This window comes from Entelurus aequoreus, linkage group LG07 (assembly GCF_033978785.1).
Source record: "Entelurus aequoreus isolate RoL-2023_Sb linkage group LG07, RoL_Eaeq_v1.1, whole genome shotgun sequence".
Classification (NCBI taxonomy): Eukaryota; Metazoa; Chordata; class Actinopteri; order Syngnathiformes; family Syngnathidae; genus Entelurus; species Entelurus aequoreus.
Genome location: NC_084737.1, coordinates 21,211,456 through 21,234,956, shown reverse-complemented (window position 1 = coordinate 21,234,956; position 23,501 = coordinate 21,211,456). Strand labels below are relative to the sequence as shown.

At 42.7% G+C, this 23,501-nt stretch overlaps 1 protein-coding gene across 4 annotated transcripts in view; it reads right to left on the bottom strand.

Annotated features, from left to right (window-relative positions):
* LOC133653500 (calmodulin-binding transcription activator 1-like) overlaps positions 1-23,501 on the bottom strand; it is a 91,696-nt gene that overhangs the window by 25,152 nt on the left and 43,043 nt on the right. For 3 of the 4 annotated variants that reach the window (XM_062052833.1, XM_062052832.1, XM_062052835.1), the window contains one exon: positions 721-893. In XM_062052833.1, the coding sequence (XP_061908817.1) occupies positions 721-893 (173 nt within the window). Of the gene's footprint in view, positions 1-720; positions 894-8,841; positions 9,111-23,501 lie in introns of those variants that run through there. The other variant, XM_062052836.1, reaches the window with a different exon arrangement.

Here is a 23,501-nt window from a genome sequence, read left to right as displayed (position 1 = left end):
TTGTATAATAATAGATGATTAAATGAACTCTAAAGCTCATATAAAAATATACAACATAAGGTGGCAAGAAATACGTCAATATTGAATAAAGCAAAATATGGACTGAACCAAAAATCACTCCACAATCTCTACTGTTCGCTAGTGTTACCATTTTTGAGTTATTGTGTAGAAATATGGGGAAATAACTACAAAAATTGTTTACATTCACTAACCGTTTTACAAAGCTGTGATATACATAACGGTTCTGGAGAACTTTCAAACCCTTTATGTATTGAATCAAAAATATTGAAATTCAATAATTTGGTGTATTTGCAAACAGTTAAAATTATGCACAAAGCAAACAATAACCTGCCATCCAAGAATGTACAACAATTCTTTTTAACAAAAGAGGACAAATATAACCTTAGGTAAATATTTTACCATTTGTATGCACCTAAAACACTTAAAACCTTTATTATATCAATATGTTGGATTCAATTATGACATGGATAAAGCAAAGACATGTTTACAAAGTAAAAAGAAGAAGGATCCTGATAAACATCTTGTCTGAATTTCCCCTCTGGGATTAATAAAGTATTTCTGATTCTGATTGAACCTTATCAAAAGTCTGAATCTTATTTATTTCATTAAGTGAATCCCAATTTAACTATTTATTGATGATGATTGTATTGATTTATAGTAATTACCTTCATGTGTGATGTATCATTTGTCATAGTTTACCTGGGGCTGGCTGTTGTCTCCCCCTCCACCACCTCCCCCTGTGCCGGTTCCTCCTGTTCCTCCTCCAGCTCCACCACTCCCTGCACCGCTCTGTTGCTGGTGACTGGCCATCTCCGCCATCCTCCTCTCCATCTGTTCCAAGCGCTCCAGGATCGACATTCTGAACTGGTTATCTAACCAGGCGGTGGGACACAGAAGAGGAACACAAGTAACATGAGTTAGATGGAAATAAATGCCTGGCTTCCCTGTCACACCCGCACATATAACCTTATATCATAACAAGACGATCATACAGTAGACATCAATCTGGACCAAATGTGTTGGCTTGAGCATGTAGTGGATCTGCAGCAGCTACTTGAACCATAACCATCAACCATTTCTGACACACCAGCAGTAAACGACAAACTCATCTCCCAGCTATTACAAACCCTGTATAATCATCATTAATCTGACTGAGAAGTGGGTAAGAACAAACGCATAAATCATCAACTTCATCATAACAAGAGGCTTTGCCAAAATGTATCCCTAACATTCATCAATTACCTGCTGAGGAGTTGCCGTCATCAAACTGCTGCTGTTTCTAGCTCCCATCCCAAAAATATTTAAAGGCGGAGCATTGACGGTAAATTGGTCCACCTTTTCACACACCGCTTCAGACATAGGCGCCGATCCCGAGCGATCCAGGCGACAATGCCAAGCACCCATGTGGTATTGGTGGCAAATTCTGTCTCACCACCAAGCAAAAACCGCGCATGTTTTGGGTTTTGTACTTAAGTCATATTAATGTAAAGTAACACTACTCTTTCAATGGGTACTATACCCACCTCTGCTCATAATTATCACCATTTTTTTCATTTTCCAGTTGGAAGAATCAGTCCCATTCAGTTTGCAACTGTTTAATTTCATATTTACAATGTGAACAACATATATCATAACAACTATTAAATGTTAAGTATATCGATTCGCCATTGTTTACCCTTTTCTGAGTTATGTATCAACAGCTGATGATAGTAGTAATAATAATAATAGTGTTGGCCTGTATAGAACACGACGATTAGGCTAAAAATTAAATGTGTTACTTTTATCCACACAAACGTTCCCTTTTATTGTTGCGACTGATGAGAAACATCCTTTTTGCCTTGAAGTCATGATTGTTGCAGAGCAAAGTGACGACAGAACAGGCAGCAAATGTGTTGCAATGATTTCAAACAGAAAGTGAAAGCAGATTGGGGAAGTTCCTATGAAAACACAACATGTTACATGTTGACAGCCAATGAAATCCCAGTTTTTAGTGGTTTTGCAACAAAACAATCATGAAACAAAGACGAGCGTCAATGCAGGCGCAAAACGAGCTGAAAGCGAAAATGAAAGCAAAGTCAGTTCAAAACTAAAGTGTCACACTTTATACAAAAGAGAAATCCTTCCTGGTAGTTTGTGGGACACTGACCTAATTTTTTAAAGCAAAATACATGTTATTTTAATTTGAGCAAAAAGGGCTGCCAGTGACGTCAGAGCGATGACACCAGCTGACTTTCCAATGGAAACTAACTTTTTTACTTCCTTTTGGAACAAAATCCTCATATTGTTATTAAATATTCTTATCGTAGAACATTTTGCACTTGGCGGCACTCCTGACATAGCCTCAGAAAAGTAGCGTCAGATTTACCACCCGTTCGAGCACCCGCTGGCAGAAATGTAGATCGGTGCCTATGGCTTCAGACATGCCTTGCATACAGTTGCGGGTCCATCCGTCTGATTAAATGCAATATAGTAAGGCCAACTAGTCCCAACCCACTCCCCTTCCGTAAGCAGACCTGGTAGAAAGGATAAGAGGTGATATTACCAATCAATTACAAACCCATCCAGAGTCCTTGAAGAATCAGCCGTTCCATACATCAAGATAGAGGTGCATTAGCCTTGAGAGCGCTTACACGCTGCTTAGGAGGCGGTTAGTATGTTGTACCCTACTAGAGGTCAAACTGAGTGGTTTTATGACTTGTCACCATGTAGGTCTTCAGCAATAGGTAGCACAGCTATTTTCTCTAAAAATCTAGAACACTGTGCATCATTAAAGACCCGAGTGACTGTTTGAAAACTCTAAATATCAAGATTTTGTCACTTCAGTGACTGTTAAATTTCTGGGAAGTTTTATTTTGCATTATTGAAGCCGTTGTCCACCTATTTGTCAATTTGTTATGCTTATCAGACATGGTCAAATGTCCACAAAGCACATATGGACCAGTTGGGGAAACTCCCATGCGCTCTCCAGTATACCCTTGCAGGGGTGTAGGGATGGTCCAGTGTTTTACTACCAGGACAAAAAAAAACATTACACCTATTGTAGTTTAATTTGATTAATTAAGCAATAATTTTAACCACATGCAAACAAACACATGAAGGTATACAAATGTATAGACCAGGGTTATTAAACTAAATTGTTTTTGAGGCCACATTTCTTGAACGCTAAAGACTGCTGGGCCAGACTTCTCCCTTCACTATTAGTCTTATATTCCTGGGAACTAGCATCCTCTACTATAGACATTACCCATCCATCCATCCATTTTCTACTGCTTGTCCCGTTCGAGGTCACGGGGGTGCTGGAGCCTATCTCAGCTGCATTCGGGCGGAAGGCGGGGTACACCCTGGACAAGTCGCCACATCATCACAGGGCCAACACAGATAGATAGACAACATTCACCCTCACATTCACACACTAGGGCCAATTTAGTGTTGCCAATCAACCTATCCCCAGGTGTATGTTTTTGGAGGTGGGAGGAAACCGGAGTACCCAGAGGGAACCCACGCAGTCACGTGGAGAACATGCAAACTCCACACAGAAAGATCCCGAGGACCTTCGTATTGTGAGGCAGACGCACTAACCCCTCTTCCACCGTGCTGCCCTATAGACATTACATTTTAGTGTATTTAATTTGTCAGAATTAGAGGAGCGTTCTGCAAAAAAGCAAGTCAAAGTTTATTTTTATGACAGCACTCTAGTGTTTTTTAAGATTCTGTTGCAAAAATGTGAGTCTATCATAACTTAACTCAAGGACTACCAGTTGAATAAAAGTTAAAGTAGCACTGATAGTCTCACACACACACTAGGTGTGGTGAAATTATCCTCTGCATTTGACCCATCTCCTTGTCCAACCCCCCTGGGAGGTGAGGGGAGCAGTGAGCAGCAACAGTGGCCGCCCTGTTGCTGCTCATTTTGGTGATTTAACCCCCAATTCCAACCCTTGATGCTGAGTGCCAAGCAGGGAGGTAATGGGTCCCATTTTCATAGTCTTTGGTATGACTCGGCGGGGGTTTGAACTCACAACCTACCTATCTCAGGGCGGACACTCTAACCACAGGGCCACTGAGCAGGATAATAGCCCCAATGATGAAAAAGAGAGGACCTAAAATGGAACCTTGAGGAAGACTACTAGTATAACTAAAGAAGTTAAACAAATGACTACTGACTGCAACTAAAGTAAACAAGCTACAGCAACTAAGTTACATAAATCATATTACGAAAAACAGTTGTCAAAAAGTACAGGACTCAAATGGGTGCCTTGAGGAACGTCTCAGTTATGTAAACCACACGTTTGGACCCCATTGTCTGCTAGCAAGGTTCAAATGTCAATGCAAAGATCTGCTAATGTGGTTACAGTGGTCCGGGTTTCTCTATATAACAGGAGCACTTTCGTGTTCTTAGAAAATTGCTGCAAAAATAATTGTCCCCTAAGTTTTTGAACAGGCCGGTATGGTGCCATTCCCATGCAGGATTTGGCCCCCGGGCCTCCAGTTGAATGGCCCAGTACACGTTGTGTTGTAACAGGATGGGTACAGAGAGCCCACTGCAGTGGGGATTATAGAAGACTGCATTAGCATTCCTCATTTAGCCACTATGAGGCCGTTTCTGTGGAAACCTGCTGCTGAGCGGTAACTAGGCGACAAGATCATGGCTGTGTGTGTATGGCAAGTCTGCTATTGGCTTGTTGGTGAAGGGGAGGAGAAGGACTCTACACAGAAAAAATAAATAAAAAAATATTGAGGAGAAAGGCAAAATATGGCGAAACAAATCTATGAATCCTCTTTGATTTATAAAGGTTAGTTTATCAAACGTACAATGCACAGCATCATTTGTTCTCTGCGTTCAACCCATCCCTGAGGAGCAGTGAGTGCCAACCATGGACACATCCAGAATGTGGCAGCACTTGTCAGCGTGTAGTTGCACTATTGGTTGTGACCTGATGGCTCTAAGTGGGGGGCCTTCACAACATGACATGGTGACATTTGCGCTTTACAGCAGCGGTTGCTCAGGAGAGCGCTAATGTCAGCCCCCCTATAAGCCACAGTAAAAGAGGTCAAACAAGTGGCAGCCACGGGCAGACAAACATAATGTCAGTGGCTAGTAAATTGCTGCACTCATTGAGAGCACGCCACCCTGTGACAAGATTCAGGTCACTTCCTTTAGCACCTCTTTGTTAAACCCGCTGTCAGATGTTTGCAGCATCGACAACAACACACCTGGTGATTAGTGGATATAGAGTATTTTAAGGCGAGTCAGGGGGTTGAGAAGGGGACATGCACCGCAACCTGTCACTGCATAAGGTTGTGTTCGCCCCTTTCTCCAGTCTGACAATTGAGACGGAGACATGAAGCGGGAGACGAGCTACTTAGAGGCACGCTGACATGTCTTTGTTCAGGCCTAGTGCTGCAGTGTGCTGCAGTGCAGATGATGTCATCTCCACCTGCTGCCTGATGCTCTGAATGCGATGCACGTCCACTGCAGAGGGAGGATGGGGGAAGAGACGAGTGGGAGGGGAGAGGGAGGTGACATGGAAGGTGAGCAGCCAAACAGAAGTGCATCAACACGGTGACATCGTCAACACCCTCCCACTTTGTGGTATGTGGAGGCGCATGGCAGACGTGCTCACTCTCACACATTTGAGGCAAACTCAAAAGCAAGTGCATGGAGGGGGACGGCCATGCATAAATGTTATTTACAGTACTGGAATAATGGTGATCGTTTTAACGACTTTAGGGACCATTTTAACTTTGCTCAATAAATGGAGTAAAAATAAAACCGAGAACAACCACTACCCACTATGCAAATCATTTTGAGTACTTTCACAGTCAACTGCAAAACTATTGGATCCATCCTTGAGAGAAAACCTCTCTCATCCAAGAGATAAATGCCCGAAGGAGCTGAAAAACACCAGCTATCAAATGTTTTAATGTAGTGGCCGTTATCAACATGGACGTGAATAAAAATCTTCTTAATGCTGGTCGACAAAAGGCCTTGAACATTTACAACCGCTACCACAAAAAAGTAATTTTATGGCTTGCAATGGATCTTCATTATGAGAAATGACTTGCTCTGCCGCTGTGGGAGCCACCAAACACTGACTATGACTCAGCTGACTAAGACTTGACTAAGAAGTTGAGTTCCATGTGGAAAGTCCTCCATTAATCTACTTTGTGCATGATGATATTAAATCATTTGTGAAGCAACATTGGACCGCATGTTGGCCTCAAAGTCGCGGTCGAGGGTTTGAATCTTTGTTGGAGTATCTCATTTTTGAGTTAGCATGTTATCCACATGTGTGTGCACTCCTACCTCCTTCCGAATCCCAAAATAATTAATTTTGGTTAGTTGTAAAGTGAAGTGACTTATATTTATATAGTGCTTTTTCTCTCTCGAGACTCAAATCGCTTTACTTTGTGAAACATTATCTACATTTAAACCAGTGTGTGGCCCTGGGAACAAGGTGGGTAGAGTGTCTTGCCCAAGAACACAGTGGCAGCGACTAGGATTGGAAATATTTTATTATATTAATTATCCAGCCACATATACAGTATATATAAGTGACTACATTTGGATACTTGATTGTTTTTTTCCATAGGTAAGTCTATACAGTATGTAAGTCTATATGTGTTATCAAGTCAGCTGGGATAGGCTCCGGTTTACCCATGACCTTGATTAGGACAAGCGGTATAAAAAATAAATGAATGCAGCAACATGTAAGGCACAATATTTTCCATTGGAAAAGGCAAGCGTAATGATAGGAGAAGAAGTCAGAAGTTCAACTAGTGGACCATACAAACAGAGCTCCATTAAGGAAACAAAGGCTTGGTTGTTTGAGGTTTTGACAGTAAAGGACAACAACTACATATAAAGTTTGAAATGATAAAACATTTTTTATACAAAGATCAGTGATTTAATAATTAAATGGTAAACATTTTAACAAAGACTGATCCAGTGGCTGTTTTTATGTCAGTAAAACATTTAACCTGTTTAATTTTTTAAAATCACTCTGCAGCCAGTTTTCGCCAGCTTATTTCAAAGCCTAAACTCAGCTCGAAACAGTAACAGGTGGTACATTTGCAACATTGTCTGCCACCACATTCATTGTTTTCACACTGGTCATGTATCCTTAATTATATAGCGACATAAACCAACAATTATCAAAGGTTATGTTGATTACATTGCTTGTCCTGCAACGAAGAGAGAACAGCTCCAAGCCAACTGGCATTTACCCAGCTAAATAGGTCAATATGAGTCTAGTCAGAAAACTGGGGAGATAGACTCTGTCACAATAAAGGTAAAATGCCAAGAGTGAGCGCCGTGGGGACTTACTGGCATCTAGTATTGCACTAATACACTGCAGAATTGGCTTTGACTCTCAGAACGCAGGTCAGTTTGACTTTCAAGCTTTCAAACAACTTGCGTAAATGTATAATACATACCCACATACGTGTGTGTACGTGTATATATATATATATATATATATATATATATATATATATATATATATATATATATATATATATATATATATATATATATATATATATATATATATATATATATATACACTTTTAAGTCAGATTTCAATTTTAATTATAGCTTTTGTGTGAACAAGATATCCAGGTTTTAAAAATGCTAGTCAGCATTTCAAACTGAACAGGTTTGCACATGTCTGACATGGTTTTATGGTCTAATTTATATTTGATTTGATGTAATTAACCATCACCTTAACTTTAAAATGTTTCAACTGAACAGCATGGACAGTGACACAACTTGAACTTAGAACATTATCAATATACAGTATAGGAATAATTAGCCACACTTGGCAAACTTTTATTGGAACCTCTCAGGCATTCCTGCCACAAAGTATGAATACATAATAAAAAAACAACACTGTAGGAAAGAAAATATAAAAACATAACCTTAAAACCATAAAAGTCAATGCAACGCCACAGGTCATTCTAAATCAAACTTGAAATGAAGCATAACGCCAAGGCACTCCTGAAACACTAGACTGCTAGTATTTTCAAAATAGAACCCATGTGTTTCACTTTATTACTATAAAATATTATGTCACTAATTGTTAAATGAAGAGAGAGAGGAAAGTTCAGTTAATGTCGCTGTTCATAGCTTGGTGGTGCTGAAATGCTCACAGGCAACTTTTAGATAGATTGGTTAAAAGACAGATATATTTACCAATATATACATAGATAGACTGCTGTATAGCTATTTAATACAAACACTATCTATATAAATGACTTAAAAATAATTAATTACTTTTTAAAAGTAAAAAAAAAACACGTTTTACCCTTGCTCTAGTTTAAGATTTCCTTCACAAACATACATTGGGAGCAGCAGCATGTACTGTAGGTCAATTAGGTTTACTGTGTTGGAGTGCAAAGTAACTGTCTGTCCCCTTTTTTTCCAGGACTGTACTGTCAGTTCCAAAGTTGTAAAAGCCAAGTGTCAAGTGTGCAAAAGTAGTACCAATGAACTTGTTACCATGCTTAGCCATTGTACGCCTGTGATCTACTTCTTTTTCTATACAGATGCAATGACATGACATGGCTGCATACACTTTACAAACAACAACACTAATCTAACTAACTAACACTAATCCTTATGGTAACTTAAATATAACAATTTCCCTTGAAAGCATCTTTTAGACGAGTAGTGTTGAGGCACGAGTTTCTACTACAGTCATGGACTTGGACATCTGTCCACCTCAGCCAGTTAAGAGCACACAACAACACATGCAACTTCCACTTCCTCTGCACAAGTCTGCACAAACACAACACGAGACCACAGCGTAAACTTCTAACCTTCTAGCTTATTTTCCATCGGGTAGAGTCCATAGCAAAAACAACCAAAACATCCCCCAAAAAACACGTCTTTTTTTTTGTTTTGTCAAGGGGTGCAGGTGTCAGTCACCGGCAACCTGACCCACGCCGGTCCCGGCATGGCTGCGTCTGTCTCAATCAGTTTGGTCACAGCCTCTCTGACAGTCTGCACAGTGTCACGCGTGGACAAGAGAAAACAAATACAGTACATCCGTGTACATGTGAACAGAGTTTCAAGCTCCTCCACAGAGTCAAACAATGGAACAAGTGAGGGAAGAGAGCCACGCGAGGAGAGCTACTCCTCTTTCTCTAATAGCCCCCTCCTCCTTTTCTTCACTTCTTGCACTTCTCTCTCTCTCTCTCTCTCTCTTTCACACACACACACACACACACACACACACACACACACACACACACACACACACACACACACACACACACACACACACACACACACACACACACACACACACACACACACACACACACACACACACACACACACACACACACACACACAGTGTTTCTTGTAGTTGCATGCAGTAAAATGACAATACAAATGCTTGCAGAAGAGTGTGTGTGTGTGTGTGTGCACGTGTTGCCGGTAAACAGACGCCATTGTCCTAATTGGGGCTCTTCAACTTTGTTTACTGCCATGACATTTATAGCATGGGGATGTGTCAGAGTCAAATTAAAATGGCCTTGGGGGGAGGAGAAATTCTGCGCAACAGTGTTTTGGTGCGTGTCTTTGCAGTAGTTTACACAAACACGCCCACCCCCTCGCCTGCATTGTCTGTCACGCCAGTTAAAAACAGCTTAGAGTCGGCACGCGCTGCCTGCAACAGTCTACACGCGGCTGCTTGTGCGAGGCTGTGACCGTGGACTGTAATTGTGCAGCAACTTAGCCAGCCATCCCCTCAGACCGTATGCGCGAGAGGTTATTTGTGCACTAATAGTGGCTGTATTTGTTTTCTGCCCATGGCTCCCCCACCTGCAGTGCTGCAGAGAAAAAGGCGCCCCTTCCCCCACTCTGCATTATGACAAATCAAGGCAGGCAGGCAGGCAAGCAGGCAGGCAGCAGTGCCATTAGCACATCACAGCACCAAGTCTTCCTCGTCGGCAAAGCTGCACGAGCGCTAAACACTTGTGTTGTGTCAGCTGCCGTTAGGAATCAGGTAGCTACACTTTGACCCCAAGACCACGCAGTCACACTGCATTAAAAGCTTTGCATGATTGGCGTAAGGATGAGGACAACATGCGCCAGTGACACTGTCTGCCCTACTTCTCAACAAAGTTATCCCACTTGGTGCTGCATGGAGTAAACAAAGCAAGTCTGCATGGCTACAGTCAGTGGTCCTGATGCTGCAGAGGCTGGTTAATGTTTTTGAATTGTTTTCATTGTTATTTCATCCGTTGACTTAATAAAGGTTCCCTAAATTCTGCTTTTGAACCAAAATTGTTTGGTCTGAATGAAGAGTTCAGCATTTACTTATGTGAAATTTCATGAAGTATAAATATACTAAACCAATTACCAAGTTATTTCACTGCACAATAATGGGATTCAATACAATAATCTGCCATTACAAAGTTTAGGAATGATCAATTTATGTCTGAGAGGTATTATTTATGTGCTTGTTTGCAGTGGTTTAGATATGCACCATATCATATTTTTTCCATGTGCAATAAGGAAACCAACATTTTAGAAAGTGTGAGGCGCTGTCACTACAGCAAATGCAAACAAAGGGCTAACCTAAGTAGGTAACAGGGTGGGATGTGTTTTTCCCAAGCCAGGCAGCTCCTCCTCGGTCGGTTCTGTGAATGAGCCAGTGAGCCGGTAGGGTATGAATGGCGGAGGGATCTGCCGGTTCTGCTGTATCTAAGCCACCAGCTCCCTCCCACTTCCTCCGGGGCCGTCTGCAATGCAGCTGTCCTGGGAGCCGGCGTTTCAACGTGTCCTACTTTATCCTGTCAATGCTCAGGCACTGCAGTAATGCTTTTACCCGACGCTCACACATACACTTAAACAAACACGCACACATTCATAACCTCACTCATGTGCTCATTACATTCTGGCGAATGCCGCACAACATGTGTTTGAGTCACAAATTGAATATGGAATAACTCCACATTGCTAATCTCCAAGAGTTATTTTATTTATAGCACCTCATGAAGTCATAACAGGTGAACATTGTGTATACAAAACCTATAAAAATGTAACAAGCATGTTACTGAACTTTCACTATGGCTACAAAAAGCAACGCAAATACAAAAACAGCGCTAACGTGAATCGAAAATAATGCAACAGAATAGAATAAAGGGTTGCAAGAAGCAAGAGTGGTTGTAATAACGGACCATACAAACTGTGTGATCTGACCTTACAGCTTTTTTAGGATTGCTTAGGCACTAAAATAAAACGTACAGCATTACAATATTAGCAGAATCTTACACTCAAGAGGCAAAATATCAGCCCGCTGCACAACTTTAGGCACATTGTCAACCTCATACTTTTTGCAAAATTATACACAATGGGCTTGATTTACTCAAGGTTTGTGTGTACTAAAACACATGCAGACTTTATAGCACACGCAAAGCTGATCAACTAAATGTGTGCAAAGTGGATTGTGTCTTTTCAGTGAGCAGAATAAGGCGTGCAATCCATTTTGCGTCTCTGTCTTTATTAATGTGAAAAATATACACTGTAAAAAAAAATTCCTATTTTTATGGTTAATTTACTCTAAATTTCTACTGTAATTTTTCTATTTTTTAAAAATAGTTTATAAAACTGTAGAATTGAAGACATTATCTGTAAATAAACAATCTGCCTGTTATTTTAAGTAATATGCCAGTAATGACAAACTATGTATATTTCTATTTTTTTTGACAGAAAAATACCAAATTAATTATACATAGCATTTTCTGTTTTCTTAAATTACTTTCAAATTCATGTACAATTACAGTAATTATCTTTCATTAAATATGTAGCTTGTTATATAAAAGTCTATGTCCATACTAATAATCTAACACAGGGGTGTCAAACTCAAATACAGAGTGGGCCAAAATTTAAAACTGAACAAAGCCGCGGGCCAAAGTTAAACAAATTAACTTTTAACACACTCTACGAGCTATCGTCACGTCCGCTTTTATTCCATTCTAACATCGTTCAGACCCAGTCACAAGATATGTGCCGCTTTTGTACGCACACACGAGCGAATGCAATGCATACTTCATCAACAGCGATACAGGTCACACTGAGGGTGCCAGTATAAAAAACTTTAACACTGTTAGAAATATACCCCACACTGTGAATCCACACCAAACAAGAATGACAAACACATTTCGGGAGAACATCCGCACCGTAACACAATATAAACACAACAGAACAAATATCCAGAATCCTTTGCAGCACTAACTCTTCCGGGATGCTACAAAATACACCCCCGCTACCACCAAACTTCCCCCCCCACACACACACACACCTTGTAGCGTCCCGGAAGAGTTAGTGCTGCAAAGGATTCTGGGTATTTGTTCTGTTGTGTTTATGTTGTGTTACGGTGCGGATGTTCTCCCGAAATGTGTTTGTCATTCTTGTTTGGTGTGGATTCACAGTGTGGCGTATATTTCTAACAGTGTTAAAGTTTTTCTATTCGGCTACCGTCAGTGTAACCTGTATCGCTGTTGATGAAGTATGCATTGCATTCACTTGTGTGTGCATACAGAAGCCGCACATGTTATGTAACTGGGCCAGCACTTGTTGGACTGGCTGAAAAGCAGACCTGACGAATTCTGGGTAGGGCGCTGAAGTATGGTAGACTCCCGGGAGGGTTGGCAAGTATTGTAATTAGCAGTGAATGCGGTGTTACCGCGGCACCGCCGCAATATATAATCAGCGGGCCAGCTCTAGTGTTAATTTGATATCGCCTCAAGGGCCAAGTGAAATTACACGGCGGGCCAAATTTGACACCTATGCTGTAGAATAAAGGTATTTTTCTGCAGAACTGTTTGCATCGTCACTTTATTAAAGGTGGTTGATCTTAATAATTTAGTAAAAATCTGTAAAATTACGATATTTTTCCGCGAAACGTTTCATGAAAATTTCTGTAAATATAATGTTTTTGATCATTATTTGGTTTACAATGTTTTACTTTAATTTTATGGTTTTCGTTTGGCAGCCGTAGCTGCCAGTAGATGACCGTTTTTTTACAGAATTTTTTTTTACAGTGTATGCTGCTCATCAAAACAGCTACAATTTTGGGAGAAGAAGATGAAAATATAATTATTTAGCACGCGCAATTTAATTCATCTACACTCATCATTTTGAGAGCACTATTTTGCGTTTTATTTTGCACGTGTCAGAAGGACGTGCAAATTGAATGTTACACACATGGCTGCAGGATCAGTGCTTACGCTGCACAGACGATGGGGAGATGAGAATCCTCCATCCTAAGTGTTTGTGTCAACATTTTGGACCGTAAGAAATAAAAAATATTACACATATCGTCTATTCAGCAACATAATTTTATAATTCCATAGCTGCTATAGAAGACTTAAAGGGCTGATTAAAACAAATTCAATTGATGCGTTTTAGTGTTCTCTAGTGTTTTTTTTTTATTGACGCATTAAATAGAATATATATAATCAAATATTTGATTATATAAACAAAACGTCTTTAAGGATGCATTTTTTGCGTCTTGAGAGGAGTAAGTGCAGCCTCTCTCCAAAGAGTGCAGCTGTAAAAAAGTTGTCTACTGCATGTTTGAAAACAGAGCAAAGATAGGAGCATGATAACATGAATGTGCAGTCAATAAGAGTGTCTTAGTGGTGATGCTCCGTACAGGGCTTGAACGTGTGCATTGTGGGTCTTGCTGGACTCTGAATAGCTTATTTAAAAGACTGTGCTTAAGTTTAGTTCAAAAGTTAAAACATGGTGCGAACGTGCGGCATCATGAACTGCCATATTTGTGGTCATGATCATTTCAGGACAAAAAAAGGATTTGGTGCGATTTTTCTCATTTCCAGCGTGAAAGCAACGCAGAGGGAAGTTGGGTTCAGTTCAGTTCAGTTCAGTTTCAGTTTATTTCGAACATGCACACAATACAATGTAATGCATCACATATGCAGCGGCGTGGCGCGGTTGGGAGAGTGGCCGTGCCAGCAACCTGAGGGTTCCTGGTTTGATCCCCAACTTCTACCAACCTCGTCATGTCCGTTGTGTCCTTGAGCAAGACACTTCACCCCTGCTCCTGATGGGTCGTGATTAGGGCCTTGCATGGCAGCTCCTGCCATCAGTGTGTGAATGTGTGTGTGAATGGGTGAATGTGGAAATAGTGTCAAAGCGCTTTGAGTACCTTGAAGGTAGAAAAGCGCTATAGAAGTATAACCCATTTACCCTTTACCATATTTCCAGTTGTTTCATTACAGCACGTCCGAAAAGGAGTAGGAGAAGCTGAGCTTATTTAATCCTACCCCTTTTCATACCATACCAATTTTTTCCCATTTCCATGGTCTTGGTAACAGAGCATTGAATAAATAAATAATACATAAACAATATACCATAGTAAGTAAACAGATATTAAAGGCCTACTGAAACCCACTACTACCGACCACGCAGTCTGATAGTTTATATGTCAATGATGAAATCTTAACATTGCGACACATGCCAATACGGCCGGGTTAACTTATAAAGTGCAATTTTAAATTTCCCGGGGAACTTCCGGTTGAAAACGTCTATGTATGATGTCGTTTGCGCGTGACGTCAATGGTTGAAACGGAAGTATTCGGACACATTGTATCTCAATACAAACAGCTCTGTTTTCATCGCAAAATTCCACAGTATTCTGGACATCTGTGTTGGTGAATCTTTTGCAATTTGTTTAATGAACAATGGAGACTGCAAAGAAGAAAGCTGTAGGTGGGATTGGTGTATTAGCGGCTGGCTGCAGCAACACAACCAGGAGGACTTTGAGTTGGATAGCAGACGCGCTATCCGACGCTAGCCGCCGACCGCATCTATGATCGGGTGAAGTTCTTCGTTGCGCCGTCGATCGCTGGAACGCAGGTGAGCTAAGCTAAGTTAGCTTCAATGGCGTCTTTAGCAACAGCATTGCTAGGCTTCGACAGGCGGCACAGCATTAACCGTGTAGTTACAGGTCCAGTGTTTGGTTCGGGGTCTCCTGATAGTAGTATTGTTGATCTTCTGTCTATTCTTCCAGTCAGGGGCTTATTTCTTTTGTTTCTATCTGCATTTAAGCACGATGCTATCACGTTAGCTCAAGTGCTTCACCGATGTATTGTCGTGGAGATAAAAGTCACTGTGAATGTCCATTTTGCGTTCTCGACTCTCATTTTCAAGAGGATATAGTATCCGAGGTGGTTTAAAATACAAATCCGTGATCCACAATAGAAAAAGGAGAAAGTGTGGAATCCAATGAGCCCTTTTACCTAAGTTACGGTCAGAGCGAAAAAAGATACGTCCTGCACTGCACTCTAGTCCTTCACTCTCACGTTCCTCATCCACAAATCTTTCATCCTCGCTCAAATTAATGGGGTAATCGTCGCTTTCTCGGTCCGAATCGCTCTCGCTGCTGGTGTAAACAATGGGGAAATGTGAGGAGCCCTTCAACCTGCGACGTCACGCTACTTCCGGTACAGGCAAGGCTTTTTTTTATCAGCGACCAAAAGTTGCAAACTTTATCGTCGATGTTCTCTACTAAATCCTTTCAGCAAAAATATGGCAATATCGCGAAATGATCAAGTATGACAAATAGAATGGATCTGCTATCCCCGTTTAAATAAAAACATTTCATTTCAGTAGGCCTTTAAATACATAAATAATCTTTATCTCAAAATAAATCAAAAATGTACATCATAATTATTGTTCTGTCTACTATGTGAACAATTGTAGTTTGAACAGTTTCTGAAGGTGAATCTTATTGGTGCTTTGTTTGATTTCTCTGGTTTATCCATTCCATAATTTAATTCCACATACGATATACGGCATGCCGGACAGACCTGGCAGGCCCAAACGCATTGTGAGGGTCTGCTGGGAACGTCTAGCAGAGTCTCCTGTCAGAGAGAGTTTCAATTCCCACCTCCGGAAGAACTTTGAACATGTCACGAGGGAGGTGCTGGACATTGAGTCCGAGTGGACCATGTTCCGCGCCTCTATTGTCGAGGCGGCTGATTGGAGCTGTGGCCGCAAGGTAGTTGGTGCCTTTCGTGGCGATAATTACCGTCAAGCTGAAGAAAGAGTCCTATCGGGTTCTTTTCGCTCATAGGACTCAGGGGGCAGCGGACAGGTACCGACAGGCCAAGCGGTGTGCGGCTTCAGAGGTCGCAGAGGCAAAAACTCGGACATGGGAGGAGTTCAGGGAAGCCATGGAAAACAACTTCCGGACGGCTTCGAAGTGATTCTGGACCACCATCCGCCGCCTCAGGAAGGGGAAGCAGTGAATTGTCAACACCGTGTATCGTGAGGATGGTGTTCTGCCGACCTCGACTGCGGATGTTGTGGATTGATGGAGGGAATACTTCGAAGACCTCCTCAACCCCACCAACATGTCTTCCTATGAGGAAGCAGGGGCTGGGGAATCTGTGGTGGGCTCTCCTATTTCTGGGGCTGAGGTTGCTGAGGTAGTTAAAAAGCTCCTCTGTGGCAAGGCCCCGGGGGTGGATAAGATCCGCCCGGAGTTCCTAAAGGCTGTGGATGCTGTGGGGCTGTCTTGGTTGACAAACTCTGCAACATTGCATGGACATCGGGGGTGGTACCTCTGGATTGGTAAGGTCTATTCAGGTGTACTGGAGACAAGGCTACGCCGGATAGTCGAACCTCAGATTCAGGAGGAACAGTGTGGTTTTCGTCCTGGGTCAGAGCTTGGTCAGCATTGCCGGCAGTAAGTCAGACACGTTTCCAGTGAGGGTTGAACTCCGCCAAGGCTGATCTTTGTCACCGATGGTCATGAGCTTTGGGTTATGACCGAAAGGACAAGATCACGGGTACAAACGGCCGAAATGAGTTTCCTCCGCCGGGTGGCGGGGCTCTCCCTTAGAGATAGGGTGAGAAGATCTGCCATCCGGGAGGAGCTCAAAGTAAAGCCGCTGCTCCTCCACATCGAGAGGAGCCAGATGAGGTGGTTCGGACATCTGGTCAGGATGCCATCCGAACGCCTCTCTAGGGAGGTGTGTAGGGCACGTCCGGCCGGTAGGAGGCCACGGGGAAGACCCAGGACACTTTGGGAAGACTATGTCTCCCGGCTGGCCTGGGAACGCCTCGGGATCCCCGGGGAAGAGCTGGACAAAGTGGCTGGGGAGAGGAAAGTCTGGGCTTCCCTGCTTAGGCTGCTGCCCCCGCGACCCGACCTTGGATAAGCGGAAGAAGATGGATAGATGGATGGATACGAATATGCTAAAGATTTTAAGTGTTGTACAATCTATGTTGTACGTCATCTATGTTGCTGCTTCTTGATCTTAGCGCCGCTTTCGATACCGTCGATCATAATATTTTATTAGAGCGTATCAAAACACGTATTGGTATGTCAGACTTAGCCTTGTCTTGGTTTAACTCTTATCTTACTGACAGGATGCAGTGCGTCTCCCATAACAATGTGACCTCGGACTATGTCAAGGTAACGTGCGGAGTTCCCCAGGGTTCGGTTCTTGGCCCTGCACTCTTTAGTATTTACATGCTGCCGCTGGGTGACATCATACGCAAGTACGGTGTTAGCTTTCACTGTTATGCTGATGACACTCAACTCTACATGCCCCTAAAGCTGACCAACACGCCGGACTGTAGTCAGCTGGAGGCGTGTCTTAATGAAATTAAACAATGGATGTCCGCTAACTTTTTGCAACTCAACGCTAAGAAAACGGAAATGCTGATTATCGGTCCTGCTAGACACCAACATCTATTTAATAATACCACCTTAACATTTGACAACCAAACAATTAAACAAGGAGACTCGGTAAAGAATCTGGGTATTATCTTCGACCCAACTCTCTCGTTTGAGTCACACATTAAGAGTGTTACTAAAACGGCCTTCTTTCATCTCCGTAATATCGCTAAAATTCGTTCCATCTTGTCCACTAGCGACGCTGAGATCATTATTCATGCGTTCGTTACGTCTCGTCTCGATTACTGTAACGTATTATTTTCGGGCCTCCCTATGTCTAGCATTAAAAGATTACAGTTGGTACAAAATGCGGCTGCAAGGCTTTTGACAAAAACAAGAAAGTTTGATCATATTACGCCTATACTGGCTCAGTTGCACTGGCTTCCTGTGCACTTAAGATGCGACTTTAAGGTTTTACTACTTACGTATAAAATATTACACGGTTTAGCTCCAGCCTATCTCGCCGATTGTATTGTACCATATGTCCCGACAAGAAATCTGCGTTCAAAGAACTCCGGCTTATTAGTGATTCCCAGAGCCAAAAAAAAGTCTGCGGGCTATAGAGCGTTTTCTATTCGGGCTCCAGTACTCTGGAATGCCCTCCCGGTAACAGTTAGAGATGCTACCTCAGTAGAAGCATTTAAGTCCCATCTTAAAACTCATTTGTATAATCTAGCCTTTAAATAGACCCCCCCTTTTTTAGACCAGTTGATCTGCCGTTTCTTTTCTTCTCTCCTCTTCTCCCCTGTCCCTTGCGAGGGGGAGTTGCATAGGTCCGGTGGCCATGGATGAAGTGCTGGCTGTCCAGAGCCGGGACCCCGGGTGGACCACTAGCCTGTGCATCGGTTGGGGACATCTCTGCGCTGCTGACCCGTCTCCGCTCGGGATGGTTTCCTGTTGGCCCCGCTGTGGACTGGACTCCCGCTGATGTGTTGGATCCACTGTGGACTGGACTTTCACAATGTTATGTCAGACCCACTCGACATCCGTTGCTTTCGGTCTCCCCTAGAGGGGGGGGGGGTTACCCACATATGCGGTCCTCTCCAAGGTTTCTCATAGTCATTCACCGACGTCCCACTGGGGTGAGTTTTTCCTTGCCCGTATGTGGGCTCTGTACCGAGGATGTCGTTGTGGCTTGTACAGCCCTTTGAGACACTTGTGATTTAGGGCTATATAAATAAACATTGATTGATTGATTGATACAAGCATACAATTATTTCACATTAGATTTTCCTCCAAATTATATTTATCCTATGTTAGAGCAGATAAAGAGACGCTGAATAGCCTGAAAAGCAGCTGTGAGACTATCAAACATGACTTTCAACGCATCACCTGGTACCTGTTGGTGTGTCACGGCATTTTCACAATGGCAAGTTTGAATCAAAGCATGTTTTATTCTGTTGCACACGTAACATTTGGTAGGATGTTAGCATTCGCTAAGCTAAGCAAGCTGTGGATTACGAACAACGTACAGTATTTTAGAAAAAAGCAATACCCCTATACATAGATAAATAGCTGAGAAGCCTTTAAATATTCCCACATTGAAGAAATGCGTCAGCGAGCTCCAGAATTTGCAAAGCGTCAGTATGCCCAGGTGTCACACCCTCCAGTGTTCTGTACCTGAAAGGTTCCCTGTAGAATTGCACGTATTCGGCGAAGCCTCGGAGCGAGCCTAAGGCTCAGTGGCATATCTATGCTTCCAGGACACAAAAGGGGAGAATCACCAATCATCCGACATGGCCAGGTCTTGTGTTGCGCCTAAAAAGCAGCTTTCAATTCCACGTCTTGAGTTATGTGGTACACTGACAGGAGCGCAGATGGCAAAACTGTTGCTGACTGAACTCACACTGCCCATCACCCGCGTCACCCTTTGGACAGTCCACCACTGTGCTCAATTGTCACTTTAAAGTATTTGTGGGAACCCACATAGCTGCAATACAAGAACTGACAGCGACCGGCAACTTGAGATACATGCCATCTGAACAAATCCCAGCAGAGGATATTACCCAAGGTTGATCACTTAGGGAGTTGGCTCAACCACTCTGCTGAAACCAGGGGCCTACCTTCCTACAACAGGTATCAGAGTGCTGACCGGTGCAACCGACCCAAGGCCTGACAGATGAAAGTGAGTTAGAGAAATCAGCTTTTTGTTCTTACGTTCCTATTGCCAATGTCCCTTTGCCTGACCAATCACAGCATGCCACATGCCTGACCTCATACAGGCTGCACAGCGCTTGAAAACTAAACTTCAGCTCCTTAAACAGGCACAGTTTGACAGCTTTCCAGAAGAAGTCCAGTTACTCCAGAAGGGGAGGACTGTGCTCCGTAACAGCCGACTACTTGTACTGGCACCGGAGTAGGATCAAAGCCTACATCTGATCCGGGTAAGAGGTTACTTGTATGAAGTTGAATATCTGGATACCAGCAATCTGCACCCCATAGTGCTATAACCTGATCATCATAAAAGACAATGACAACTGACTTCTGCATCCAGGCCATGAACGAGTCTTTGCGGAGCTGCGACGAGCCTATAGGGTGCTCTTCGGAAGACAGGCTATAGAGAGACATCAGAGCCAGTGTCTAGAGCGCAGGAAGTGGCATAGCAAGCCAGTCATCCCTAAAATGGTAGACCTACGTTCCTCTCGAATCTACCTTCGCCAACCCGTTTTCTGGTCCACCAGAGCGGACTGTCTCACAACGAGGTGTGTTGACCTGGACCTGCTCCCCAGTATGGACTCAGATTCCTTTCTCATGGCCCTAAGTCGTTTCATCACAAGACGAGGAAAGCCATTTGAGTTAATATCTGATCAGGGCACATATTTTCGAGGTGGGGACAGAAAACTTAAGAAGGCCTTCGTTGCTCTTAACTACTTCAAGAAAAACTGACGAGCAGAGAATTACATTCCAATTTAACCCTCCTCATGCACCACAGTTTGGAGGCACATGGGAGCGAGAAATCCGTTCAGTTAAAGCCTCTCTTCAAGTAGTCCTTAAAGACCGAATCCTCCCAGAGGAAGTTTTCTCCACAGTTCTGGTGGAGGTGGAAGGAATACTTAATTCCAAACGGCTCGGCTATGTGTCCACTGACATTTCAGACACTGACCATACAACTCCAATTATGTTGCTCGTGAGGCGGCTGGATGATTCTCTTCCACAAGCAGTTTATGGCACCTGAGAACTCCTAGGGAAAAGCAAATGGTGGCATAGCCAAGTTGTCTCTGAACAGTTCTGGACACAGTTCACCCGGTGCTACCCGCCCAACCTTAAACTTTGTCAGAGATGGCAATCCTCTTCAGACTTAGCAGAGGGTCAGATAGTAGTAGTTGACCCACAATTACCACGTGCCCTCTGGCCAGTTGGCAAAGTTACGCGGGTCATTCCCAGCACTGATGGACGGATCAGGATTGCAGAGGTCAACATTGGAGGATGCCAAGCTTATCAATCTACCGGCCATGCCTACTGATAAAGAAGACAGCCCTTCACAATAACTTCTATTGGACTACTAGTTTGATTCACAAATTAAGGGGTGGCTGTATAAAACTTCCTGTGATAGGCTGTCAATCACCTCGCTCACCTGTAACGTCACCTGCAAGACCAGGAAGACATACCCCTTTAGTGACGTGTGCAGCTGACACAAAACTTTGTGAAAGTCATGCCCAAATTTTATTCCCACAGACATTGCCTCCTACTTTTGTTGGCAGACATTGTGTGCGTTCATGATGATGTGAGTTGCGGCGTGATTGCTATACTGTAAACTAGCGACCCAGAAATGTTATGCATGTAAAGCTGAATGTGATTTATGTAGTTTAGCATTCATTTATTGTCATAATTGCACAAATGTTAAAGTAGTCTTGTTATCTGTGGTACCATCACCTTAGAGCATATTCCTTATTTTCATTTGGTTTGCACGTTTAATTAGCCTCCCGAGGAGACAATGTGATAGCGTAGTTGTTAATCACCCACTTGAACTTGCCGTGTTTAACCACAATGGGGTGCTGTTACTCCCATAAATGGATATTTCCTAATACCATTTACTGTAGGATGTTTATATTATCAATACTATTGTCTGTCACCTACTGGTATTAATTGTTGTATCTTCTTTTCTCTTTTATTTAGAGACCACACATATACACCCATACCCAGCCATATATGGATAAATAGGTGTTGATCTACACCAAAAAATTTGAATAAATACTGTTTGGAAAGAAAAGTTGGAAGATCCTATTCATTGGAGTAGTTGTCAAAGCCTTCTGACAGAGGCAAGGAATATCAGGCTGCAGCACAGCAGATATCACACACCGTGTCCTCAACAACGTCCATTGTGTATTTTACATAAACAATGTCCATTGTGTTTGTTACATGAATAAAATACAAGGTTTAGTGTTAATACACACAACAAACATTGCACACGTGGTTTAACACAACTTCCGCTGGTCAAATTCAGCGCTACATGTGTTTAACCAGTTTTGATCCCCAGAGTTAAACAGCCAAAAACAACACAACCACGAATAAAAAAGACATCACAAAGTCAGCAATTTCAATACATTCCTACCTTGTTGTCCAGTCGCTGTAAAAGTCAGATTTTTGCGATTTATTTAGATTTTTTTCAGTGTCCGTAGTGCCACCTTCTTCTACTCTCCCACTGCCGCTTCCTTGTGACACATATTATTTGCTGTTGCCCCCTGAGGGGTGGCGGGAGCATAGGCGCCGATTTGAATTTCTGCCAGTGGGTACTCGGATGGGCGGTAAATCTGAGGCCCCTTCCACACTAAGCCGGCGAAGGTTATCCAGGGTAAATCCCACCTAACCTTATTTTTGTCCACACACACACACAATGATCGTTTAAGATCCCCTCCTCCCCTCCGTCCGCTGGCGCAACGCGACCTAGTACGCATGCGCAGAAAATGCGCATGTCATAGTCACCTCCAGCGTTGCTTTGTGTGCAAGTTCTTAAATTAAATTGAACTTATCTGTACAATATCCAGTGTTGTGGTATTTCAATTAACTGGAATCCAGTGTGCTGTGGGGCCCTATTGTAGTGAATCACACCTGAGCCATCATAAATTCATTAAATCTTTAATGGACATGTAGAAGTAAACAATGTGACAAAGAACATTTAACAACAATCAATCTAGGGATCTAGATATCTGGTCAGGACACTCCTCACTCTTTTGCCTTCACCTTCATTGTCCATTCGTTTTTGGTGACCTTATATACTGTGTACCTAGACATAGACTCCGCGACATACATGGCGGACAATAACTGATACAGTCTGCTTTGCCAGTCCAAATGCATTCAATGTTTTCCGTAGTCTTCCCTCGACGGCCAGGTAATACAAAGCACACGCTACCTTTTTCATCACATCCACGGGAGTAAGGGACAAAGTTTTTCAGTAAGTAGAATCACAGCTGACCTCAACATTTGAAAGTTCTCTTGCCGTCTGAGAAGTGTTGTATCCAAAATAGCTGCAATTGCGCGTTTCCTTCTCTGAAGGTATTCATGTGTGATTTCCACAAGAGTCTGTACATGTAGAAGAAGGAGAAACACGGGCATGTCTGGATGACTCGCCTCCATCTTTCCAGTGGTTGGCTCCGGTTGTTATGAAGATGGCTGTGGCGCGAACTTTCTGACGTCACTTCCTGTGTGGCCGCGGTCTTTCTGACTTAATTTCCTATCCGAACTCAGTTTGTAAACGATCAATGAGTCCATACAAAGCTAAGAGCCGGAGGTTCAAGAAATACAAGGCACACTTACCCG